This window comes from Saimiri boliviensis, chromosome 4 (assembly GCF_048565385.1).
Source record: "Saimiri boliviensis isolate mSaiBol1 chromosome 4, mSaiBol1.pri, whole genome shotgun sequence".
Taxonomy (NCBI): Eukaryota; Metazoa; Chordata; class Mammalia; order Primates; family Cebidae; genus Saimiri; species Saimiri boliviensis.
The window spans coordinates 92,133,102-92,161,098 of NC_133452.1; the positions used below are offsets into that span (position 1 = coordinate 92,133,102).

Below are 27,997 nucleotides of genomic sequence, written 5' to 3' on the forward strand. Positions count from 1 at the left end.
AGAGTTCCTGTAGATTGAATCCTGTCAAGAAATAGAAATGATTTTAATGTTCTAAACTTGTACTTTCTGCCTGACTTGAACTGTGAATCATCCCAGTGACCTTCAAGACAAGTCTCACAACCTCCTTCTCAGCACTCAGCCTGTCCCCACCTCAATTTTTCTGCTGAATTCGGGCTCCTTAACCATTGTGCATGCTTAGAAATTATTTCTTCTGCTTCTGATCCTTTTTCTCCTGGATGGTTCTATTGCTGGTTTCTGTAGTAGGAACTAAGAGAGCCTGCTCTGGAGTCAGACTGCCTGGGTACAACACTGTGCCACTTATTCTATGGCTTTGGGACCTTGAAGAAGTTACATATCCTTGCTGAGCTTTAGGATTTTTTTTTCCTGTACCATGGGAATAATAACAGTATCAACTTTATAGGATTGTTATGAGAACTAAGCAAACTATAGTATGGCATACAGTAAGCTCTTAATACAGATTAGCTGTTATGACACCATGCCGTGACTAAAAGTAAGGACTCTGCAGACATTGAGTTCAAATCCTAGCTCCGTCATAAAATGGCTGTGTGACCTTGGGCAAATCAGCTAACCTTTCTGTGCCTCAGTCCTTACCTACAGAATGGGGATGAACATAGCTTATCTTAGAACATTGTTGCGAGAACCAAATGTTTAATTAATGCAAAGCACTGACAGTAATTTTGGTTATATGGCAAATGCAGTTGGAGGGGTCATCAAGGTGTTCTGGGGCATCATGCTGCACCTGCCACCTGGTGCATTTTGTGAAGTTCATCTCCTTCATCACGTAGCTTTTTTGTTAAAGAATAAGCATTGATCAGTTTCAGTCACGGGCTCACCACCAGTTCTGCAGCTGGTAACAGAGCCTATCCCATACCTTGATCTGACATGGATTTCCTAGCTCGTCCCTGCCTGCTTGCAAGTTTTCCTGTGATGTACTTTCCACCTCAAACTCCCTTCACACTCAATAGAAAAGCCCCACCTCTCTGAAGTCTCCCAGATAACCCCTGCTCACTGAGATCTGTGCTTTACCACAAACTCCACACGTCCATGACCGCCACTTGGGGCAGTCATGCCATTCTGCCATCAGGGTTATCTACCACTATTCCACTATTTTCTAGGTATCTCACATCATCACAATGACAAACATAATACTTCCTAAGATGTATTTAACATCCTGTGCCGGGATACTCTAAGAGGTAGATGTTGTTATTATCTACCTTCCACTAATAAGAAAGTACAGGCACAGAGAGGTCCAGTAACTTGCCTATGGTCACACAGACTTCAATGGCAGAGCCAGAATTCAAACCCAGCCGGCTCCAGAGTCTGCACTTGTCGAGGTAGGCCCTGCATCACCTTATCAGCAGAGACCTGGGCAACTGGCTTTGTCTCAGCAAGCCGGTCTCTCTACCCAGCACTGTTTCTCTCTCTGTCTCTATAACCTCTTCCTATTCCCTCCTTTCCAGTTAATAGTTCCCTTGGCTGGTCTCCCTCCACTTACTAAGTTACATTTTTAGGAAAAGATCAGATGTCAGCAATTTACCACTCAATGTTAGGTTCACCTGTTCCCCTTGCTGATGCCCTTAGGAGGTACTGGTTGAAGAATGTATTAAAGTCAGTAGGAAATGGGGAGGGCCTGTGCACTTGATAGTTCATAAATGTTCTTGAAGAAATTAACAGAGGAATGACGGATGATGATTGGAATTTCAAAAGCCCAGTTGCTGCTTTATTTGCAGGGAAGTTATTTTAGATGTACTTGAATATGCAGGAACTGAAGGTGCAAAGTCAATGTATAGGGCTGATTCTGGCCCAGCTTCCCCTGGAGAATGCTTTGGCTTTGTTCCCAGGCAAAAGGAAGATTTTCCCTGTTTTCCCACCTCCATCCTCTCTGGTGCCTGGTAGGCAGGAGGGAGTGGCCACTGGTAGCTTTCTCTGTTCTCACTTCAAGGCAGCAGTTACAGGACTCAGATAGCACAGGAGAATATGACCGCCAGTGGTCACCTTTGGGCAGCTCTCCCAGGTCGAATTTTCATTCTCTCTGCTTTCAATAGGACTAAAGCATTGAGGTCTTGCCTCCTGTCTTGTCAGTCATGTGTTAAAATCAAGGTATATTTCAGTTCTCTCATGCAGCAATTCTCTCATCTCTCTGTGAGAATAGGATCACTTGTCTCCCCTGCCTCCAGCATGATTCAGTAGGTCCGGGGTGAGGTGCAGGAAACTACCTTTTCAACCAGTGCATCCATTGACATTAGGCCATCTTTTGGAAATACTACTTTTTGAAGATTTCCTGAATCTTTATAGTGATCATCTGGAACTTTCAGGGCACATCTTTGCAAAGTGCTGCTTCCACAGCTCTGTCACCTACAGCCTCTTTGCTGTCCAGTGAGAACAACCTACTTCCTATTTTAAGCCCTGCAAACATCGGAGATGATGGAGGAAAAAGCACAGTGATGGCAAGAAAGCCCTCTGAGGAGCTGGTGTGGAGATGGGGTCAAAAGCCCTTAACCATCCCCAGATTCAAGGAGGTACAAAGAGCTGGCTGCCAAGTCCTGGATTTGAATGGAGCAAATGGTCACACCAAGAACTGAATCCCACAGTCTCAGATTTTCAGAAGTCGTTCACTCCCTCTAATCCTCTGTTTCTTACATTGTGAACAATACTAAGTGCTGAGGCACGTCAGGTGCTCAGTGCAGTCTCTGGTAGTGGTGTATGCCGTGTATTCTGCTGACCTGGACTCACTGGGGACCAGCCTTACCATCCTGAGTCCTCATGTCATCCCACTTTGGGGAACTGTGGTACTCCAGCACTTGCCTTTCCTCTCACACTTTGGGTGCTGGGTAGAACTCACAAGGGAGCATAGTCCCAGTGCTCGGCAGTGTATTTACTACAGACAAGAAAACAGAGCTTCCAATTGGACCTCCCCCTGCCTGCTCCATCTGTGTAGAGGTGTCCAGAGGACTGTCTGATCCACAGTGGACAGTGCTGTCCAGGGAATTTCCTGAAGGCCAAGCTTCGGCCGGAAAAGACAAGGTCACCAATTCCAGGAAGTGCCCCACCTGTCGGACATGATGACTTCACACGTAATTGTTGTGGCGGTGGGGCAGGGCGGCCTGGAGTGGAGTCAATCAGGAATGAGAGATGGCTTTTTATTCATGAAGAAAAAAATTCCCAGGGAACAGGATGGCAAACGAGGTGGTAAGCAAAGGATCCTGCTTTCCCAAATCTTACCCCTACTCACCCGAGCCCTGCCACACACCTGAAACCTCCAATTTAACATCTTCGCTGCTGTGTTAGAAAACTGTCTGAGCAAGAGTCCTCTAGCAATGTCTCCTCACGTAAATATATTCAGAGGGGTTTATTTATATTCAAAGTAATTGCAAAAGCTGTAATTACTTGTGTACCAGCCTGATACTAGAATATTAAAAATAACTGCAAATTCATAAGCACTTGGGCTCTGTGTTAGTCACTGTGCTGCGACTTACATGTAAGACATGTAAGCCTCACAACAAACAGATGAAGGAGATATGATTTAGTCTTATTTTATGTGAAGGAAACAGGCTCAGGGAAATGAAGAATGTTGACAAAGTTTCAAAAGCTAATGAGAGTCAAAGCTGGGCTTCCACTCAGGCCTGATTTAAAAGTTGAGTATCTACAGCCTGTAACTCTAAGAGTGGTCACTGGAGCATGAGCCAGGGCAGCATGCGTGAAAACCAACATCCTAGGCCCCACCCAGGCATACTGAGCTAAAATCTGCACTTTAACAAGGTCTCTGGGCAGATCTGTGCACACATGAAAGTTTGAGAATCACTGGGCTACATCATCACCCTTTAAAAGGCCTTCACCCCACATGTGTATATTCATGTTCATAGGCATATTATTCACAACAGCCAAGAGGTAGAAGCAATTCATGTCCATGGATGGATGAATGGACAAACAAAATATAGTACATATGTACAACAGGACATTATTCAGCCTTAAAAAGGAAAGAAATGCTATAATGGATAAACCCTGAGGACAATATGCTAAGTGAAACAAGCCAGCCACAAAAAGACAAATACTCTATGATTCCACCCACATGAGGTATCTAGAATCACCAAATTCGTAGAGACAGAAATTAGAATAGTGGTAACCAGCAGCTGTCAGTGGAAGAGGAAATGAGGAGTTACTGTCAAATGGGTATAAAGTTTGAGTTTTGCAAAATAAAAAAATTATGGAAATTAGTTGTACGATAATGTGAATATACTTAATACTACTGAACTGTATGTTTGAAAATGGTTTTAAAATGTTAGATTTTATGTTAGGTGGTTACTATGATTTGAAAAACCAAGCCCATCACTACACATTGCATACATGTTGCATTTAAGATGGTAGAAGGTCAATCACGGTAACTGGGTGGCAGCTTAGGGCAGTGTAAACTGATCAGGCAGCCTCAAGCACACTTTTCCAATGGGAGTCCTCAGCCTTTGGGTTATATGAAGGCATTATACCTTGAAGGGTAGATCTAGCAAAGAAAAGTGCGGTCCTTTGGGGTGAGTGGTAGGAGCTTCCAGGAAGATGGAGTTCACATTCCACCAAGAGCCCTCGGAGGTCAGCTTTTCCCCTGACCAGCCATCGCCACGAGTTAGTTGAAGGGGCTTTGCCAGGGCCATCACTAGGAGGACAGATGTGGCATAGAGGGCAGGCACTGCTACAGCCAGTAGCACTAAGAAACACCAGAACAGAGCAAAGTTCACCCCATTGCTGAGATAATCTCAGGCTCTAGCTTTTACCTCACCTACCTTGGATAGCCAGAGCTCTGCACTACTACATGAATTCGTGAGAAGCTTTAATGTTTCCCTCCTCTATTTAGATGGGCAGATTATTGTGTGTGAGTGTATAGGCTGTACCCTGCAAACTGGAGTTGGAAGAGATGGGACACCATATATATCCGTCAAGTCCTGAGAGAAATAAAGAAAAGACAAAGATAACCTAGATCAAACAATGAAAGAACTAAAAATGGAAATAGGAAGAAAGCGCATAGTCAGGAAACAAAATTCTAAAGGCAAGATCAAGCATTTTGAAAATGATATCAAATGGGAATAAATTATGCAAATTTACTTGCTCAAGTTTGATTTAAAAGAAAAAAATCAAACATACATTGTTTACAAGGGAATAATAAAGTGGGATATAAAGGCTTAAAAAAATAAAGGACAAAAGTCAAGCACACAAAGAAAAGCAGACATGACAACTGGAATAGAAGACAAATAATTAAATTGTAACATACAAAGTAGGGCAAAGAGGGACATTTTATAATGTTAAAAGTGTACCAGTGAAGCTCTAACAACAGTGACTGACAAAAAAATAGAACTGAAACATCTAAAACAAAAAAGTGGAAAATACTATTACAATAAGAGAAATAATAACAGCAAACACTTACATAACACATTTATTATGTGCCAGACACTGTTCTAGGGCATCTTAGAGTACAAACTAATTCAATTTTCATAAGGATCAAAGAAAATCAGTACTACTATTAGCATCATTTTACAGATGAAGAAATTGAGACAGAGAATTACATCAGTCTCCAAAGATTTCCAGTGAGGAACATGCCTTTGATGCAAGGAGAAGTCTAAGTAAGGAATAGCCTGAAGTTTTCCATAAGGAATAAGGGGATACTTGTCCTTCCCTTTACTTAAGCTAAACTCTCATTGACTTTCCAAAGACAGAAACACTGGATCATTTGTCAGCAAAGGTCTTAGATGATGTCTATGGTCCCTTCAGCTATATCAGTCTGTGATTGTGATACACACAGAGATTAATGTCTTTTGGAGCGTGTTCTAGTCTGATAACCCAGTTAGAATGAATCCTTTGAGAACATACATTCTGCTCAATCTTTCAAATCTGTTTTGTTGTTATTGTCAGTTTCACAGACTGGACACCTCACGCCTAGTGGTTGCAATCTAGTGAGGGAAGGAAGCCTGGGAGGTTTCTCTTGAAGCTACATTGATGTTCCCTTGATACCACCACTTATTTCAGAGCATAGCAAGTTGTCGCCCAGCAAATACACTGACCTAGGTTTATATTCACCCCTTCTCCTCATTTGCAACTTTTTTTCTTATGTTGCAATTATGGGAAGAATTTTCTACTCTCCCTAAACGTTTTTCTCCCTAAACTTTTTAAAAGAACCACTGTCATTCTGTAACATTCCCAATAAACTGAGAAATGTGACCAGAAAAGTTATAGCAGATATGGGTATACTCACCAAAGGATGAATAGTAGATTCAGAATTCCAGTTCAGTGTAGCTTTGGAAGAATAAATCACAATAAACATGAGGCACAAGGTGGTTCTCCTTGGGGATTTCATGTCTTCAAGCTTGAGGTGGTTGGGCTGAAATGGAAATATGATGGTTTAGAAATACAGCAATTTATTTCTTAAACAAGGAAAGAACTCTCAAGCCCTGTCTTGAAGGTCATCCTACACAAGAACCTTTTCAACAGAGAGAGAAAAGAAAGGAGGAGCACTAAGAAAATATCTTAGCATTTTCTGCCCAGACCTTTGGGTGACGATCATATTAGGGGAATGGGGGTTGAGAGGCTGAGAATGGTACATGTAAACAGGACAAAGGTAGCAGATATATGTGTAAGAAATATTTTAAACACTGTGATCTAGTTCACATAATTTATGAACAAAAAAAAACTGAATAGGGAACACTTCAGTTTTGCTACATGCAATGTACTTTTGGTATTTTCAATTCTATCATAAAGTATCTTACCCCATTTTTAGTTTAATTCTGGTAGCAACCCACTGAATGGACTTCATGACCCATATTAATGGACTATGACCCATTAGCATGAAAACTGATGGACTTGGTTATAAAAATGTACGTTGTACCTTATAGTATCATTTCATATTATAGTGCATACTATGGAATATTAGTATCATTATATGTCTCATCTTATTCATTGATTTTTTTAAAAATTTTCATTTTATTTTATTTCTATTTTTTGAGACAGGGTCTCACTCTATTGCCCAGGCTGGTCTTGAACTCCTGGCCTCAAGCACTCCTCCTGCCTCAGCCTCCCGAAATGCCAAAATTACAGATGTGAGTCATCATACCTGGCCTTAGGTATTGATTTTTGAAAATTTCCTTTATAATGCTGATGATAATAGCTTTTTGGTGACCAGATTAATCATTCTTGCATTTAAAAAGTATGGGGTAACATGGAATAATCTCCACCCTAGAAGGTCTGGGGACCAAGGCAATCTACTTTGTGCACCCTCCTCTCCTAATGACTTTTCTATGCCCATGTGTTGTTGTCAAAAGAATGGTAGACTAAGGGACACAGTGTATGGGTTAGGATCCAGGATTACTAGAAACTGTGTCCTTGTGTAAGTTATTGTCTTCTCTGAGTCCAAGTTTGCCCATCTCTAAAATGGAAATAATTGTACCACCGCTAATTCTCTCTCATACTTTTCTGAGACTCAGATGAGATTAAAGGCCATGAAGAACTCTAGAAACGCAGGCTGCAATAATTATTATTCTGATTATCAATATAATCCAGAAAGCAACCATCTAGAAGGGAAGGCTTTGGCTGCAGTCTTGCAGGGAGCACCAGGAAAGCATGGCCAGGATAACACATTGATGATAGGCAAGGTTTACATGCCAGGGAAAATCATATTTCAGTCGCCAGCTGCCAACGGCCACCTTTTCCTCTTCCTCAGTGGAAAACTAGAAAACCGATCCAATTTGCAAATTTGACAGTCAAACACATTTTTTAAATTCTGAAACTCAATGGTTTGGGAGAAATGCTTTGCAATTTGGGTTATAGCAATTGTTTAAGACCAGATGCCTCTGCTGTGGGGAAATCATAGCAATGCCCTGCTTAATTTTCTATTGGAAGTTTTCTCTCCCTTATTGAAAGATGGTGTGCCTTTGTGGGTATTGAACAGGCTAATATAGAATGAATCAGGTATTTGGGAGGCAAAATAGTTTTTTCAGGCTCCAACGTAGTACATCATACTAATTGGGTCCCTACCTAGGCAGTTAATCAAGGAGAAGAGACTTAGTAACTGAATAGTTAACAAGCCTCCCTTCGAATCTGATAACAGAGGAAAGACTCACATACTAGAAGGACTAGAGCTGGCTCCATATCTTTCTACAGTTTCCCAATGTCAGCCGTACATCCTTTTGTTTGGTCAGAGTTAGCAAGAATTCCAATGTTCCCAAATAGTCACGTCTGGCCCTTTGTATAGGCCATTGGCCAATACCGTCCCCATCTTTCCCCACCCTCTGCCTCTGCTGAGACAATTTTGGATAAATTAACATTCTTATCTATGTTGACTCATTTGTTAACAACAAGATCGCAAGCCAAAAGAAATGGAGATGTAGGAAGGACCCCACCACGGGAAGGAGTGTGTTCTCTGGATGCAGAAGATGACATACAGTCATCAGTTACACAGCAAAGGTCAGGGATTCTTCAGTCAAAAGAAAGGAGAAAGCCACTACTTTGAAAGAAAGAACATAGTCAACATATTTGAGAACCAGTATGGCATGGACCTGAATAATGGGAACAGGGATACCAGCTGAAATTCACTTCAGCTTTAGGGGTTGCTGCCATACTTGGATAGAGACCTGAAGACGAACTTTTCTTTAACCCACAACATTAATCGTACAAACCTTCCAGCTCACAGGCATCTGTACTTGCAAGGAAGCAAGTAAAAACAGTGTAACTTAGGCAATGGGGGGAAAAAGCCTATATTCAAGGCAATTTGTCTTCAGTGGGGCCCCTTTAATACTAAATTCCCTAAAAGGTCATACTTCTTCTAAATCCTGGAGTAAATGGCAGGCAAAGACTGTGAGACAAAGCGAGAAACAGGGACAGAGAGAGAAAGAACATTAACAGATGTCATTCCCAATCTCCCTCTCTTTTTAAATTAAAATCTAAGACACCCTCTACTAAAACTCACCAACCTGTGTGAGCCAGCTATTTCTTAGAAAAGCTGGGAAATATGACCTAGCCCTCAGTATTAACCTTGCAGCTGTGAGCAACTTCCTGGTGTCTTCTGACTCTATTTTCCTGTCTGTGAAGTTAGAAGAGAGGGAGAGGAAAATAAAGCACAGCCTGACATCATATGCCAGGAATAAGTCATCAAGGTTCTCAGCAACACTGCAGCTGGAGGATGATTGGTCTGGGTTCCTTGAAGCTACCATTAATGACGTTCTCTTCCAGAGTGATTTATGCACCAGGAACCTTCACTGTGGAACTGGCCTGTTCTCACAACTCTTAGAAACAACCAGTGCTGTCTGGGTATGGTAACTCATGCCTTACAATCCCAGCATTTTCAGAGCCCAAGGAGGGAGGATCACTTGAAGCCAGGAGTTCAAGACCAGCCTGAGCAACAAAGTGAGACCCTGTATTGTGGAAAAAAAAAAAAAAATTAAATTAGCCTAGTGCAGAGGCATGCACCTAGCTACTCAGGGGTTGGGGTGGAAAGATGGCTTGAATCCATGAGCTGTGAAGTTCAAGCCTGCAGTGAGCTATGATTTTACCATTCTAGTTCAGCCTGCATAACAGAGAAAGACCCTATCTCTCTAAAAGAAAAAAATAATAAATAAATAAACAATAAGGAAACAATCAGTGCTTAAGATCAACTCTTCTCTTAGAAATCCTTCATCAGCCCTGAGATCAGATAACTCGGCCCAGAAAGAGTAGGTAGCTAGGAGCTGAATCAGTCAGAACTCCAAGAGATCTACCAATGATTCTCCAAATTTTAGCCAATTGGAGCAACCACGTATCATAGGATTGTGGGTAATAACTGCTGGTGTGAGAATGACTGTAGGAGCCCAGTCTTAAGGGGTGCTCGCTATGTTCTAGGCCTGCTGCTGAGCTCTCTGCAAGGGTTATGCCGTCTAAACCTCTCAAGAAGCCTCTGATACTACTAAATTACCCACACTTTTCAGATATGGAAAACAGAAGCTTAGAGGGATGACTAATTCACTGAGACCACATAGCTGATATATGGCAGTGGCAAAATTAGAAACAAAGCAGTCTATTCCTCTGAGAACAAGGAGCCATTTGAGCTAAGAGATCTTCCTGGTGGAAAATCAACCAGCACTTTGGGAGGCCCATGCGGGTGGATCACCTGAGGTCAGGAGTTTGAGACCAGCCTGACAAACATAGTGAAACCCTGTGTCTACTAAAAAATATACAAAAAATTAGCTGGGCATGGTGGCAGGTGCCTGCAAACCCAGCTACTTGAGAGGCTGAAGCAGGAGAATCGCTTGAATCCAGGAGGCAGAGGTTGCAGTGAGTCGAGATTGCGCCATTACACTCCAGCCTGGGCAACGAGTGAAACGCCATCTGCAAAACTCAAAGAAAAACTTTATAGACACCTGACCAGGCAACTGGAAAGAAACTTCTAGCCTCACTTTGCCACTAATTAGCTGTGTAACGTGGGGCAAGTCACTTTATCTCTCTGAGCCTGTTTTCTTATCACAAAATTCAGGGATTTGACTGCACTCAATGATTTCAAAATTCGGATGCAGGAGTTGGTTTCTTAAAGTCCTATTACTATTCTAAAAGTCTAAAATTCTCCAGTCATTTCGACTCAAATGCAGCCTCACTCAGGTTAACTTCTGAGACTGACTGTAACTATCTTGCATTTATCCCCCTACCTCTAACTTACTACACAATCTAGGCTTTCACTGCCCCTCGTTTACACCATAGCAATGGCTCCCTTTCTTCATTTCTCTGCTCTCTCTCTACAGAGATGCAAAATTGATTTTCCTTAGACACTCTTATCACAACATTCCCTTTTCAATTTTTCACTGCTTTCAGAATAAAAGAAATCACTTTCACTGACCCTTAAGGTTCTCCATGACCTGGACTTTATTTATAAGAGTGAGCATATGTAATAAACATCTATAATATTTTCACTACGAAAGTCAGTTGCTTTTTCATAAGCTAAAATAGTGCAAGAGATTTTCCAGTGCTCATGCAAAAGTAAAAATGCCAAGTCAATCTTTGAGAATTAATTTTGGGGGTGGACAGGAGTAATTACTGTCAAACAATTTTTTTGTGTTTGGGGAAATCAGAATAATCCTGCCATTTATTTGTTTTATGAATCTCCATCTTTTTCTGTCCCTTAGCCCCAGCACAATCACTACATATTCAGATTCTATGCGTCCTCCAGTGTCCAGGCAAAGGGCTTCCTCGCAGACGAAGGATTCCTATCTGTCCAGTTATAAATAGTCTGTACTTCCCCTGAATACCTACACACACTTAGTCTAGGCCCTTAGCCTTCCTGCCTGTATTATATTTATGGTTATAAATATTCCATGAAGTAAAACTATTTATTCCTTTACTCATCTATTCGTTTGTGTATTCCTTTACTGGAAAAACATTTATGAAGTCCTGTTACATGTTAAGAATTCTACTAAGTGAAGGGGAAGTAGCAGTAAACAAGATAATGGACCCTGTCTCCATGAAGCTTGAAGTCTAATGAAGTAGATGAACATTATTGAAGAATAAATTACTCAATTCATTGTTTAACTGTGGCTGTGAAAGTGCTACCAAGAAAAATAATCATAATATTAACATTTGTTGAGGACTTACTATGTGCCAGGCAATAAACTTAGCACTGACGACATTAAATCACTTAATCTTTATGATCCTAATGGGGTGGTTCTAGCATGATATCTAATTAAAGGGCACAGATCTAGTATGATATAAATTAACTGAGCCACTGAGTGGTTAAATAATTTGCCTGTGATCATACAGCTGGTGAGTGCCAGAGCCAGGATTTTAACCTAGAAAGTCGCTAACTCCAGAGCTTATCTCCTGAATCATTATGCTGAACTGTTTACAAAAGCCTGTACCAAAATGACATGACTTAGTCTTAGAGATTTGTGGAAGATATCCCAGGGGGAGTATTTAATTGAGCCAAAACCTGAAGCATAAGTTGGAGTTGGCTAAAAACAACAGGGGAGTTTGAAAGAAGGGGAAGATGATTCTAAGTGGAAAAAAGGATCATGTGCAAAGGCCCTGAGGTGAAGAAAGAGCATGACACATTTGAAGAGCTACAATCAGGCCAGAGTGGCTGGAACATGAAAAGGGAGCAGGTGAATGGTACAAGGCAGAGCTGGTGAGGTGAGCAGAGGCCAAGGTGGGGAGGACTTGTCATTGCAACGAAAGGATTAGATAAGATTTATTAGGGAGGCAATAGAGAGAGTAGAGAAGGTAGCCTAGGAGCAAATCCCCCAGAATTCTAACAATCAAAGGTCCAGTTGAGAAAGACGACCAGGCCAAGACTATTGGAAATTATGGAGTCCTAATTAGGGGAAAAGAGTCAGACTGGCAGGATCAGGTGAAAGCAAAAATATAAAGCAGATAAGCTATAAATCTGCCTTTCTTCATGGTCCAGAACACATAGCCTTCCAGTGCAAATAACTCATAATCTTCCTGTGTCTAACTTATGATTAGACCCTTGCCTGTTTAAAAATAATGCAAGTTAGCTCCCTGCAACCTTGGCATTATCAGTACTACATAAAGCCTTCTTCAACACACAATAGAAGCAACATTCTATAAAACCCCCTGCAAGGCTGCGTCTCCTTGCAGTCAGCTCCTTTCTGCTGGCCTGCCCATTGCATCCTTGCAACATGTTTTTATACTTTTTCTAATAAATCTGCCTTTCTTTTCCGACAACTGCCTCAGTAAATTTTTCTTAGTGCTCCTGTCACCAGGTCTAAAAAGTCGCTAATCACCTGAGGCAGGAAGGAAATCAGAGAGGTGTGAACAGGAGGCAAACAAGGCTAGTGGAGAGTCAAGGAAACTAGGGAAAGTCAAGTTTTAAGAAGGGGGCCAAGTGCGGTGGCTTATGCCTATAATCCCAGCACCTTGGGAGGCTGAGGTGGGTGCATCACCCGAGGTCAGGAGTTTGAGACCAGCCTGGTCAACGTGGTAAAACCCCATCTCTACTAAGATACAAAAATCAGCTGAGTGTGGTGGCGGACACATGTAATCCCAGCTACTCAGGAGGCTGACGCAGGAAAATTGCTTCAATCCAGGAGGTGGAGGTTGCAGTGAGCTGAGATCACACCATTGCACTCCAGCCTGGGCAAAAAGGTTGAAATTCCATCCACCCCCCCCCCAAAAAAAGAAGGGGATGGTCAACTATGTCCAGTGGTGCCGAGAAGTGCATTAAGGAGGAGATTGATATTGCCCATTGGATTTGGAGACATAATATGCTCTTAGCAAAGATAATCCCATTGGGATGGTTAGATGGAAATTATATGGGGAATAGTTATAGAGTGTCTGAGGGGTAAGGACTTGGAGATGGTGAGTACATGAAACCCAAGAAATTTGTTTGCAAAATGAAGGAGAGGGTGGAGGTTCTGTCCACATGTAAACTGCTGAGCTTTCATGTTCTTGCAGAAGGTGATGTTATACACATAGCTTTCTCTTTAAGAAAGGAACTAATTGTATTAGTACAATAGCAAGGGAACTCATGCTTCTTACTAAACCTTGGCCTGTAGCTAGCTAACTGGACACAATATTGTAACCTTTGAAAAAAGCCAAGGGCATATAAACTAGTGTCCCCCAAACCCTGTGTTCTGGGATACAGACTATGCTCAGGCAGCCCTTTTGGAAACATATACTTATCAAAATAGAGACTAAATGAGTCTGAAAATAGATGAACACATATAAGCATTCTAATCCTAAAGAACAGTTTCTCTTAATGGAGGATGATAGTTGGCAATGCCAACTTTCAGGAGATCTATCATTGCAAATTTTACTGTGATTATTCCTCTGCTCATCTCTATGAGGCATAAAGTTGCAATAAGGATGGAATGTCATCAGAAGCCTCCTCCCAGAACTGTAGAAGCACAAATTAAAAACCCTTAAGTGTAACTTTAAGAGCCTGCCTTCATAAATCTGTATTTTCAGCTGCAGAGGTGGTAAGACTTATCTTTGCTGACCTTATTTGATTAGATGATTCATCTCTTGCACATGTAGAACTATAAGCTAAATATTTATTTAACACAAACATGGGACACAATACCAATTAAAGAACTGCCTTGAAGACATTTTTTTTTCTATTTAATTTTCCATTGCCTTGAAATCAGGCCCTGCAGAAGCATTGTATCAGGGAAGCTCAGTACTATCAGATTACAGGGGAACATTTGTTTGTATACAATGGGATCAAGTTTTCCAAAACACACTGCACATGTGGGCAGTGTTGATAACCTTTTATCCATCTTTCCTTGTTGTAGGTCACTGAGGAGCTTAGCCTTTAAGCAAGAGATTGCCATCTGTATGAAAACATTGAGTTCCTAACTCTGCTCTTATCGAGTGTATCTTGCATTAATTCACCATGTGGAGGGGTTTCCCTAAGCCCTGGAAAAACAATGCCAGGCGTGCATTCCAATTGCAGATGGAGGGAAGCCCTGTGGAGTGGGTCAATTTTTTTTTTTTTTTTTTTTTTTTTTAGAGGGAGTCTCACTGCAGTGCTGATGCTGGAGGGCAATGGTGTGATCTCAGCTCACTGCAACCTCCACCTCCCAGGCTCAAGTGATTCTCCTGCCCCAGCCTCCCGAGTAGCGGGACTACAGGCACGTGCACCACTATGCTAGCTGATTTTTGTATTTTTAGTAGAGACAGGGTTTCACCATATTGGTCAGGCTGGTCTCAAACTCTTGACCTCAAGTGATCAGCCCGTCTTGGCCTCCCAAAATGCTGGGATTACAGGCATGAGCCACCGCACTCAGCCCAGTGTGTTCCATACCCAAGTGTTACTGGAGAAAACTTTGCACAGCTCATTTTATATTAGGTTGTTTATATCAGTCTTTCTCAAGCCTTACAGTTCTCTGGTTCTACCACGTATTAGGTAAGATCTAAAATAATACTTGAATATTTTAATAATAATAAAAATAATGGACCAATCATAACAGTCTCTGTCCACAGTGCAGGAGCAGAAAGTGGGGGGTCTCCTGCTGGGCCAGATCTTAGCGGTGTCACTGCTGGATAGTAGTGAAGTCTGTGGAGGATCCCAGGAAAGGCGTTAGATGGCTAAAGCAGAGGTGGGGAGGAACCCCAGGGGGTGGAGGAAGCAGTTATTTGCCACGTGGCAAAAAATATTCCAACATCACAGTAATTGGCAGGGCCATCTTAGCCTACTCTTCCTCCCTATTTGGCCCCCATCCATTACTTGTCTCTAAGAAAAGGCTTTGCTGTCCTTGGCCGGTGACTTCTCTGCTAAATCTTCATTTCCTTCTCTAGGGATTCTGTTAGACTTTGAACATATAATGTGTGCACTACTCTAGATGAAAAAAAAAAAAAAAAAAACAAAGAAAGTATTACTTTATCCCGCCTTCCCCAACCTCAAGAAATACAGTACTCTGAGAAGTCCTTCCTAAATCAATATTTCCTTGCTCTGGACAGTTTGGCTTTAGTCCTCACCTCATTATGAAAAGTGTTCTGTAAAGGCAAACCCATAACACTTGCTGCAGTCCTCACTCTCCCTGGCCTGCAGTGGGCACCTGCTCAACTTGTACATGGCCTCCTCTTCTGCAGAGCCCCCTTTCCCTTTCCTGGTTCCCACGGCTCCTGAGCTTATACCATTTCTCCTTCTATCCTCCCATCCTCATCATCCTGCAACCTCCTCACTGTGCGTCCTGCCAAATACCTCTCCTGAGTCTACAGCTCCTCTCTCTTGACACTTTCTCATAGTGAGCTCTTCCACTTCTGTAGTTTTAATTATCAATTTATTTGTGAATTTTCCAAACTGTGCTTCCACCCTCTGACCTTTATGGCGTATTGCCCCTTTTCTTGTCCCCAAAGGTATCTCTTTTCTCTGCATACCTATTTCCCCTCTTTGATAGATATTAGGCATGTCTTTCCAACTATGTTATTTCCACTTCAATGTAAATTCAGATCATTGAAAACTGAACTTGTCTCCTCTTCCACTGCTCTCTGCTAACCTGTTTCTTCCCAGATTTGCCAATTGCTGGCTTCATTCTCCCTCACAGGTGTCCTTGGACATACAAGAAGTGCAGGAGTAGGAGCAGCAATTTGACCAGGCACTAAGTCTTGTTACCTGCTGCTGATATGCTGAGAGCCCCTCATTGGTTTGGATATTGTCATCTCACCACACTGGCTTGCACGCTGGGCCACCACATTGGTTTGGACATTATCATCTTACCTCTAGATGGTTACAATAATCTCCTGAATGGGCCCCTCCCTCCTTTCTTCCCTGACCAATAATCCAACACAACAGCAGGGAATTTATTTGCCCAGAACACTATTCTTCCTAAATTGTGGCTGTATCATATTTAAATACTTAAAACATTTGCAAATGCCCAGAGGATATTTAAGCTAATTCACCAGGCAAGCATGATCACCATGACCTCATGTAAAATGAACTCTGTCAATTTTTCTCCCGTAACACTTGGGTATAGAACAAACTGGCCTGCTTCCAGCTTTTATTGTACTTTCTTTCGCAAAGTATTGCCACAAAAATTAGTAGAAAATATTGGTGGAATGATTGCTACCTTGCAGCTTCTTCTCACATTATTCTTGGCAACTGATATGCTCTATTTTTATTTCCTGAGCTTTACTCATCATTTCACATCTTGCTTATTTATTTGGTAACAACAGTTGCATCACTTACCAAGCACTTACTGTGTGCCAGACACTTGTTATATGGCAGGCATTAGGTTAAGCACAACACATGACTGGACTCATTTAATCATTATAACCCCGTATCATGAGAACTAGCACCATCTTCATTTTATAGATGAGGAAAGTGAACCTTGGCTAAATAAACACACTTGCCAAGTGGTCAAGTTTGCCTCCAAAGTCTCAATTCTGACCTTTCCGGAATATTGCTTCTTTTCTTGTCCTCCCCAAAGATATATCTTTCCACTGCATGCACTGCATTTCTCTGCTCAGCTAGTCATCTGGTCCTGCCATGTGGATCACTTTTCAGCACTGCGTGTTTTTTGTGCATAGCACAGTAATTAGGCATATGGACTCTGAAGTCACACTGCCTGAGATGGAATCCTAACATGCCACTATTTCCCAGCTTTTTGTCTCAGCAATGTACTTAACTTTTCTGGATTGCCCCATCTATAATATAGGGATTGTAATTTTATCTGAGGCATAGAATTTTTGGAATAACTAAATGGATTAACAATCATCTTTATAAATCACTGAGTATGGTACCTGCCACATAGGAGGTACTTGATAAATACTGTTTGTTTTTAAAATTCTCAATGAATTGCTTTCCATTAAGAGTCTAAGCTGATTAAGGGGAAAGATTTTCTGCCTTTGCAATTCCTCAGCACTTAGCAAGTCACTCCAGAGTAGCTGATTCCACTAGGCTGTAGTTTTAAAGATTTCAGATTGGTGATTATCTTTCAGGGAATAGGGAAGATTCCAATTATTTTAACCATCATGACCAGAGTCACCCCATGTGATCTGAAATGCTGAGCTGGTGAGTAACTTATGAATCACGGTGTGCCCTTAGCTAATATGTATATTTAACTCAACCATCCTTATCAGAGCACCTACTCTGTGCAGAAACTTGCAGGTCCTGGGGAAACTGAGATAAATCCTGAACAGGCCCTGTAGTCCTCTCTCTCAAGAAGACAAACACTGCACTGATGAGATATACTAACTTGAACTATATCCAGAAATGTCAGTGTGGAAAAGGCTGTAGGGAAATACGTTATAATTTAAAAACAGCCATGACTTATTGTCTATTCATATTTAGTTCAACCCAGAAAGTGGCAGCTCATGCAAAGGATAATTAGTATTTCTTTTTTCCTCTCTTTCTTGGGATTGGGATACAACATGGCAAAGTGACCTTGAGTAAAAAGTATGATCTGATAGTCATCTGGCATTAGAAGAGCACATCCTGTTTACCTAGAACATTTAATCTGACTTCGTAAAATCTGCAAGTCCCAGGAAGCCAACGTATCTACAGTGAAGTCAGTGGGGTTGTTCCAATTTAAACGGGAAAGTCAGTGCCATTGTTGGAGGTGTCGGAAATCTCCCCTTCATTCTCACATGCAGATGTGTCTGTTCTGATAAACAGCAGCAGCCAGAATTCTAATGATCTGCACTACTGCTGGTACTTTTGGCCCTAATTTCTTGGCTTCATAAACAAGCATTGCTTCTGCTACTCAATTTAGCCACTGTATCTCACATAGCCAAGACTTTGTGATTCTCAACCCCAGCTGCATTATAGCATCACGTTGGAGATTAAAAACAACAAACAAACAAAAAAACCAACCATGCCCTGGCCCTATCCTCAGAGATTCTGATTCAGTTACTCTGGCAAAGTGTCTGGACATTGTTTTCTTTCTGTTAAGTTCCTAGGGTGACGCCGATGGACAGCAGGTGAGAGAACCTACTAATATCTGGACAAGGCAATAGTTTAGTTCACCTTTAGATTCCCAGCAAAATATCTACCAGTAGCTACAAAGCTGACAGAATCCAGGCAATCACATTAATTCTCTATTCCACATTATTTTTATCCTCACAATACTGACAAAAAAATGGGGCTCAGCTGGGCACGGTGGCTCACCCCTGTAATCCCAGCACTTTGGGAGGCTGAGGCAGGTGGATCACCCGAGGTTGGGAGTTCGAGACCAACCAGATCAACATAGAGACACCTCGTCTCTACTAAAAAATACAAAATTAGCCAGGCATGGTGGCACATGCCTGTAATCTCAACTACTCGAGAGGCTGAGGCAGGAGAATCACTTGAACCCAGGAGGCAGAGGTTGAAGTGAGCAGAGATTGTGACATTGCACTCCAGCCTGGGCAGTAAGAGCAAAACTCCATCTCAAAAAAGAAAAAAAAAAAGAAAAAGAAAAAAGAAAAAAGAATAATGGGGCTGCAAAGACAGCAATCTGGGCTTCTTCTCATCTCAGTCCCCCAAAAAGATTCATTGTGCGATGTAAGGCAAATATATTAACCTGTGAACCTCTTGCTTGTGTATTCCATTAGATGAGAATAAGTTACCTGCTTTATGGTGACATGGTGAAAGAAGAGGCATAAAAGTCTTTTGATAATAAAAAGAGTTGCAGATAAATACAAGAGATTGAATGCATAATATTTAGAGGAGACAGATTATTCTCATTAAGCAGAGGAGGTGGGAACCCATGTGGGATATTTTTAATTGCTCCAAAATGTCCCCAAGTACCCCAAGCACAGTGAATGAGGTAGCTATATTGCAGTCATTGAAGCCACACTCAGTGAGTAAGGCAGTGCTAGTCTACAGGGCCTCAGTGGAAGTCTGTCATGTGGCTAACACTGTGCATTAGGGCTAAATGATCAATCAGAGCGGCCAGGGATGTGGAGAAGGGACAAAGGCAGGCAAATTTTACAGAATGTCCAAAATCAGCAAGGCCTAATGGCCCTATAGTTTGGGGTGGAGAAACCTTGGGAAAAACAAAAAAATATAAAATAGCTAATGAAAGTGTTTGTAATTATCTTTGGATTAGACATTGGCTATTTATACCTTCTTCCCAAAGACTCTCTCCATAAGGTGTATTAACTTGTTCATAGTGATGTTTGCCTTATTTGCTTGTCTCTTAACATAGTTGGTGGGAAGGGGAAGGCCACCTTTCTACAGAAGACTAAAAGAGAAGGAAAATGAACCCATCTGTTAAACGCATTTATTATCAACTGAATAGAAGGATAATCTCTCCCACCCTCACTCTATCTTCTCTGGGCCAATCACTTTATCTGTCAATCTAGCTATTATCCATCTAGTTAATTTTCTGTTATTTTATTTTCTCTTCTTTCATTTCTATAATAAGAAAGCCTTCAAGGGAAAAGTCCAAATTGCTAATTGGCAAATCTAGAATTTAATCCTTAAGAGGTTATTAATATGATTAATTGTCAAAGCCAAAACCAACACAAAGTAATAATGGTAAAAATAAGTAAAATTCTTTTAGACTTTTCTAAGAGTTAAAAGAGCTATTCATGTTTCCCATGTATCATTTTATTCTTTCACTGAAAGGAAGGAGTTTAGGATCATCACATGAACTTGACCATGAGAATTTATGGTCCTGTGCCCCGGCTTATCCTAAGAACTCAGAAGAACAGAAAATAAAGCCTTTAACTGGTAACAAAAAAAAACAATTGATAGAATAATCTTTGGGCAGGGAGCAAGAGAGTGTATATTGGGGGTGCAGGGCTTGAAAAATAGTTAAGAGAAGGCCGCCTGCAGTGGCTCACACCTGTAATTCCAGCATTTTGGGAGGCTGAGGCTGGTGGATCACCTGAGGTCAGGGGTTCAATACCAACCTGGCTAACATGGTAAGACTCCAAGTCTACTAAAAATACAAAAATTAGCAGGGCGTGGTGGTGGGTGCCTGTAGTCCCAGCTACTCAGGATGCTGAGGCAGGAGAATTGCTTGAATTCAGGAGGTGGATGTTGCAGTGAGCCGATATTGTGCCGCTGCACTCCAGCCTGGGTGATAGAGCAAGACTCCGTCTCAAAACACACACACACACACACACACACACACACACACACACTCTCTCTCTCTCTCTCTCTCTCTCTCTCTGTCTCTCTGTTTAGAGATATTCTTTTACAACAAGAATATATTAAAGTATTATTTGTGTGTTTCAAAACTAAACTGCATTGAAAAACAACTACATTAGTCCTTTACGAAAGGAAGAAAAAAGCTATAGTGAAGTGGGATGGCCTGGCTTTCTGAAGTATGAGAAAACATGGTTTAAGCAAGTCATACATCACAGAGTTCCTCCTTTCAAAACAAGTCTGTCTGGCCATGAAGCCCCAGCACTTTGACTGACCTCCTTTGTAATGCTGACTACAAACTCCTTTTCTCTCAGTCCTGGGTGTGAGGCTGCAGCCTACATTTTATATTTCTAAGGTCACCCCTTGCCCTTCAGAAGGACTCTCCCAGAGCTGAGTGAATATCCAGGGCTCCTCTTGGCAAGAGCAGCAGCTCAGTAGCTCATGAATGCACTGGTTTTCATAGTATTTCCTTGTTTAAGGATGAGAGAACTTGTTCGGGAAAAAAAAAAAAAAAAAAAAAAAAAAGTCTGTTATAAAGAAAGTCCTAAAGGATCCTAGCTAGGTGCTTGATACTCAATTTTCTTTAACATAGTCTCATCAACTAGACCAACAGTCTGCACAATGCTCTTGATTGGACATACTTTATCTTCCTAATGTACATGTCACAGCTACGCAAAAGAAAAGCAGGCAGAGAGGATCTTAAGCGGACGATGCCTTAAGATAAGTGACATAGGAGCCCCTGCGATCTTGCTACAAAGGGAATGCAGAGACAGAAAGACAGACCGTAGTAGGAGAAGTGTCTTACCTGTCCAGCACTGTGGTCCCCCTGCTGGCTCCCACTCTGATCAGATGCCTAAAATCTTCCCAGTTTCCACTACAGGGCCATTTGTCCTGCAGCCTCCTGGGCAGGGGGCCTCACGCCCAGCGGAGGGAGAACCAAGCAAGACTCATTTCGAGTTTTCAGGCAGGACTGGCAGTTCCGCTCCCACACTCAGCCTCACTGGGGCCTCCCCCAGCTGTGATCCTCCCCCAGCTGTGATCCTCCGAGCCTCACAGAGTCATCCCTGAGAGCCGCGCTGCTATTTTAAAAACAAAAAGTGACTTCCTGGTCCTCTTCCCCGGATGGCGTGTGCAATTTCCCTCACGCCCATGGGAAGTCCTTCAGATCCTTCTTATCTGGAAACCTCTCCACTAAGTGGACAGACTTGTTTGGCCAATGCCCCTAGTTCTCACTTTCCTTTCTCCAAAGAGAAAAATATCAGAAAAGCAAAACCAGAGCCAACCAAACATGGGTTAGAGCTAATGGGAAGTGCAAGATGCCTGGTTTCAACTTTTAAAAGATGACCACCAAATTAGATAGTAATTTCAGAGTAGAAGGAAAATTAAGACTCTCGATGAATTCTTTGTCTTTAGCAGTGCCAAGAAAGCAGAGAATAAAAGAATCCCTAGAAGAGGAGAGACCTATAGAAGTTGCTTAGTCCTCCCCCTGCGGGAGGGCTGTACCTCAAAAATGCCACATTGGAGGCATGTCCAGTTCTCTTAGGTTTCCAGGGAAACTCTGTGAGTATTTGTGTATCAAACTATCAGTTTAGTGGTACTTAAAATACCACTCGATAACACAGATATTTAAAGATAAGGAGATACATGGCAAAGGCCTGGTTGGCAGGCTGCATTCAGGTTGTCGGTTTAAAGATGAATTATAGTCAGCTAATTTTTGAACTGGAATTGACCCCACTGATCCTCATTTTACAATAGAGAAAACTAAGACCCAAGGAGAAACCTTCCCAAGATCAGAATACAGTTGGGGAATGCTGTGCCACTGCCTACTCTGGAGCTCTGCCCACAGAAAGTGTAATGAATGAGGCCTGGCCTGCAATCTGCATTGGAAATGAGTGCTTCACGTGAGAGTATACTCAGAATTCTCTGAGTATCTTCAGAGAATTCCTCAGAGTATCAAAGAAAGGACTCTGGAGTCAGGCTGTAGGAATTGACGCTTTAGTATCACCAGTTTTACGTGGGCACGTACACATTACTTGATCCTATTGAGATTCAATTTTGTTTTGTTTTGTTTTGAGACGGAGTCTTGCTCTGTGGCCAGCCTGGAGTGCAGTTGCGTGATCTTGGCTCACTACAACCTCTCCCTCCCGGGTTCAAGCAATTCCCCTCTTTCAGCCTCCCAAGTAGCTGGGACTATAGGTGCCCGCCAGCACATCTGACTAGCTTTTTGTGTTTTTAGTAGAAACGGGGTTTTCCACGTTGGCCAAGCTGGTCTCAAACCCCTGACCTCAGGTGATCCCCTGCCTCAGCCTCCCAAAGTACTGATATTACAGGGTAAGCCACTGCTTCTGGCCCTGAGATTCTGTTTTATTATGTGTGAAAGTGAGATATTAATAGTGCTGAGTTTATAGACTCTGCTGAAACTCAAGAGGAAGAGTTTAGCAACTGTTCATTGTTCTCTGGAGCCCTGGGCTCCAGTGCCTCCAAGCTGGTCCTCTCTCCTCCTCCAGCTGCTTTCCCTTCTTGTCGTGCTATCAGCCTGGGGCAAGTCAGCAACCACCAGCAGGACTTAGGCTTGAGATCAGAGTATTTGGGCAAAAAGAGGATGAACTTCAAAATGTTGTTATTTCACTTCTAGGTACTGATTCTCAACTCTAGTCTACACCTTGAATTGGATACACCCTGACTTAAGAAACAGCCTGCTGAGGGACGCAGCTCCTGGCAAATACTGCCTTTTTTCCTGCTTGCATTTTGGTTGTTGGGTGCAGCAGGCTCTCTAACATGGAATGGGCGTTGTCAAAGTGGCTGTCCCTTTCCTTCCCAGAGGAGCAATTCTTCTCGCCCACAGTTCCCCGCTTGTTGTTAGGAACACTCTGTGCTTGCTGCACACACATTACAATGAAAACAAAAGCAAAAAAAAAAAAAAAAAAAAAAATGGAACCACCATATGGCCTTGGCAGCAACCCAGAATGAACTGTGGATGGAGAGACCCTGCCCTGTCACAGCAACCGGCTGGAATTGACTGTCACAGGGGTCGTTTTCCTGAATTCTAAAACACTGATGTTGCTGGCTGAACTCAAACCTCTTCAACCAAACTGCAAATGTAGCCAGAGTAATGAATTCATCAGTCACGTTATCTGTGTTTGTTAATAGGAAGGTCTCTCGTGACTGTAGGGTACAGTCTCATTAGAGACAAAGCTCCTGCTTTCTCAGGAAGAAATTTCAGTACCAAATAAATACGTATTTTCCAGCATGTTCCAAGCTGTTTCACTGCTCTGTCTTTCTCCTTTCTTCACTCGGATAACGTTTAGTCTCTTTTTAAGTTCCATGTGTTATTTCTTCCAAGGACCCTCTTATTTCTCTCAGCCTGAGCCAAGTATTTCCTTTCCCTGATCCCACACTGCCAAATGTATGTCTTTTTAAAGTTACCACATTGCATTCAAACAATCCATTTAATGCATTGACCTTAAGCAACGTGAGGACAGGCACTAGTCTGATTTGTGTTATGCCCATTCCTATTACAGTGCTGGTATATACTGGGTTATCTATAAAAGCAAGCAAAATTAAACTTTCCATCTCATTTTCCATTGCTGGTTCCTCCTTTTAACATATGTGTGTCTCATAGCTCAGTCTTTGAAACCCTCCTCTGTTGACAATTATTTCCCAGGTGATCTCTACTAGTTTTGGCTTAAATCTTTGTGCTGACGACTTCCAAATGTCTATCTCTATCACAGACCTCTCACCTGAATTCCTGACCCATGTATCCAACTGCCTACTTGACATCTCCACTCAGTTGTTCAATAGGCCTTCAAACAGAATGTGTCCCAAACTAAACACCTGATCTTCCCTCCCAAATTAGCTATACCATCAGTCTCTTCCGTTTTGGCAAAGGGCATCTCCATCCTTCCAGTTACCCAATCAAAACTCAAGAGTCATCCTTGAGTCTTCCCTTGCACACTTTACATTTAATTTGTCATCACATTTTAAAATACATGTACAGTCTGGCACTTCTTACCTCTTCTGCCACTATCATTCTCATCCAAGATATCACTGTATCTTGACTGGATAATTATCAGTCTCTAACCTGTCTCTGTGCATCTCCTCTTGCCCCTTTTTAGTCTGTTTTGAATACTGTAGTTGGAATAGTCCTTAGAAAATGCAAGTCATATAAAATCCGTCTGTGCTCAACTCATCCCCCGCAGTCAGAGCACAAGCCCTTTCAGTAGCAGGTGAGCCCCACATGATCTGAACCACCTTCTCTTCCATCACTCATGTTGCTCCAGGCACACTGGCCTCCTCGTGGACCAGGCAGACTTGCATTTCAGGGTCTTCATACTTGTTGTTCTCTCTGTCTCCTGGGGATGCTCTTTGCACAGATTTCCTCAAGAATCCCTCCATCACCTCATTCTCACTTTTGCCCAAACACTGCTTTCTTAGTGAGGCCTTCATTGACAGCCATATCTTACATTTCATCTCTCCACATCCCCTCTACTTGCTCTACTTGTCCATATCATATGTCATCTCTGGTACACTATAATGCACTTTTAAATTTTGCTGAATTTTCCAGCATGTTCCATTTCGCAAGTTGGAGTTAAGCTCCAACCATCCCTGCACTAGGAGTTAAGCTCCCAAGTCCAATGCAGTGGCTCATGCCTGTAATCCCAACATTTTGGCAGGCTAAGGTGAGTGGATCACCTGAGGTCAGGAGTTCAAAACCAGCCTGGCCAATGCGGTGAAACCCCGTCTCTATGCTAAAATTAGCAGGACATGGTGACAGGTGCCTGTAATCCCAGATACTTGGGAGGCTGAGGCAGGACAATTGCTTGAACCCGGGAGGCAGAGGTTTCAGTGAGCCAAGATCATGCCATTGCACTCCAACCTGAGCTACAAGAGCAAAACTATCTAAAAAAAAAAAAAAAAAAAAAAAAGGTAAGCTTCCCAAGGGAAGGGAAGAGATGCCTGTTTAACAGATTCATTGCAAAGGAGTATTTGAAAGTGTAATGCACAGCAAAGTTATTAATGCCACAGGCCCGGACAGCACAGCTAAAGTACATAATAGTTCAACTTGCAAAATTCTCCTACCTCCACATCTTGGCAGGGTAGGCTCTGCTTTTTTAATATTCTTTTATTTTTAATCCATAACCAGATGTTGGTAACCCTTTTGGCCTAAGGTCAGCTCTCTTTTGGTGCTTCTATACTGAGGTCAGGAAAATTCTCCTTTGGCCCTGACCTGTCCTTATGCAAGGAAGGAACCGGCAAATAATTGGGCAGTTTTATAGTATACAAATGGTCTTATTCTTATCTCATGTGTGTATATTTTGGCAGAGCCTCCGCTAATGGAATTGGTCATATTTGTGCTTAGCTGCAGCCGCTCAGATTTTATTTTCACTTACTGCTCCTGCACCCATTCTACCAATAGACCGTGTTATTACACCTTCTTTGTGTATGCGTCTCACAGACAATGATGTTATTTTACTGTGGAAGATTGCAAAGCTCCCATCTTTTGAGCCAACTGGACACACTTAACAGCTCCCTTCCAGCACTTCTTATGCCTGCAGTAATGGCAAAGCTTCTGCCAGAAATCCAAATCACCATCCAAGTGGAACCTTTTTCTGAACTCTACTCCTAGAACTACCCTCTCTGCCTTTTCCTTGAAGAGGGAGAGATAGCATCTTGGGGTGGGGGGGCAGATTTGAGGTGTGGCTCATTGAGGTGTCATCCACGCTTTTCTCTGGACCCTTATTAACCTGTTCTTGGGGAATCCTGACTGCCAATGGCCTGTGAGTCATCCACAGCCTTCACATTCCACTTTCAGTTCTTAGAGCTGACATGCCATTTATGTAGCAGGAAGTCATTTCTGATGCCCATGGCATGACATATGCCAACTCAGAGGTGATGCACATATCAGAGTCATCGACTGAAGTTGTCACTGACTCTTCCTCCTTCAGGCCCCTCCAACCTAGTCCCATGGAGAAGAGCAGTTGTCTGAGGATATGGCTTTCCTTCTTGTCTTGGCCTAGGAGGGAATCTATTTAGAAGGAAGCTACACTTTTCCTCTCAGTGTACACATGTCCTTTTGTCCATGCACACTGGGCAGTCACTCCTATTTTAACCTCCGCTTCTTTACCATGCATCCTGGGTTCAAGCACTCCACACTGACGGTTACCATGTACTACAGTAACAGTGAGGCTGATCTGCAAACATCAGGCAGAATCTTGGTTTGGGACTGCGAAACCCTGTCTTCACAACAGCATCTCCCATCCAAATTCCATCACTCTATGCTATTTTCAGTGCTTTGACATTTCCTTTGACTCCCAAGAAAGTTTCCTTCACTTTTGCCTCTGATTATGGAAATAATTTCCTCAGAATTTTTCAAGTTGATTAGTGAACAGCCACAATGCCCAAACCACTAGACAAATATGTGTGGAAGAACCATCCATGACAGGAGAAAATCAGAATCCAATAATGTTAAAGCAAAGGGCAGGGGGGCTAGTGATCATTTGTTCTAACTTTCTCATATTCAAGTTGAAAGGCTTAACCAAGGTCACAAGCAGCATTAGTGTTAGAGCCAGACTTGGAAGTTAGATGTTCTGTCTCTGCATGCAGTGCTGTTTCCTTATGACTGGTGACCGCCAGCCTCCATCAACACATGCATTCCCATCCCCAGTTTTCTGGTAGGAAAAAATAATGGTTCAAAGTAGAATAAGTACACACAGAGGTAAAGTCCTGTTACACCTCTGTGCTGATGAGAGCAATAAAAAATCTGTCAGCATTTATCCCCTCTTTATGTATTCAACACAGATAACACTTCCGATGCAAGCCAGCGACAGAATTTCCTCGTTAGCATCATTATCGCAGAAGTAGACCAGCACCAGTCAAAGCAGTGTCTTTTCCATCCAGAACCCCCAAGTCCCCACCCACTTACCTAGGTCCCAGCTTTCATGGAGTACTCAGAACAGCATCATAACAGGTGGTAAAGGCATGAAACCTCCTTCTCAGACAACACCCATAAACAAAGCTTCGTCATCAACAAGTCAACAAACTTGATTGCAAAACTTTCTCCACGTTATACCTCCCCAGGCTAGAATTAAGCTCATGTCATGCTGAATAGCTATATTTCCCTCCTGAGACAGAAGCATAGGCTACACTCTGGCTAAAATGCTTCAATTTGATTCTTACTGACTCTAACCAGGGAGATACTGAAAAGTGGAGTGACAACCAGAGGAACGCATAAGGGGACAGAAGAACCCATGTCGGATGGGGTCCCAGAATGATGCACATAACCCAAATGCTGGCTGTGAATCCTGGTCTGTCAAAATTCTAGATAAAATTGCTTTACTCCAGCTTGTGGAAGCTCAGAGTCTTCCTCAGCGTGCCTGGGAATTCCTGAGGATGTTTAAATTCTCCTGGCCAGCTCAAACCATAGAACTGCCACACTCCTAGTACGTT

The 27,997-nt window shown here is 42.3% G+C and overlaps 1 protein-coding gene across 5 annotated transcripts in view; it reads right to left on the bottom strand.

Moving 5' to 3' along the window:
* ADGRF5 (adhesion G protein-coupled receptor F5) overlaps positions 1 to 27,997 on the bottom strand; it is a 96,693-nt gene that overhangs the window by 45,460 nt on the left and 23,236 nt on the right. For 2 of the 5 annotated variants that reach the window (XM_010333976.3, XM_003923086.4), the window contains exon 2: positions 6,257 to 6,382. In XM_010333976.3, the coding sequence (XP_010332278.1) occupies positions 6,257 to 6,358 (102 nt within the window). In that variant the 5' untranslated portion in view covers positions 6,359 to 6,382. Of the gene's footprint in view, positions 1 to 6,256; positions 6,383 to 21,356; positions 21,961 to 27,997 lie in introns of those variants that run through there. The other 3 variants (XM_010333975.3, XM_003923085.4, XM_074397871.1) reach the window with 3 other exon arrangements.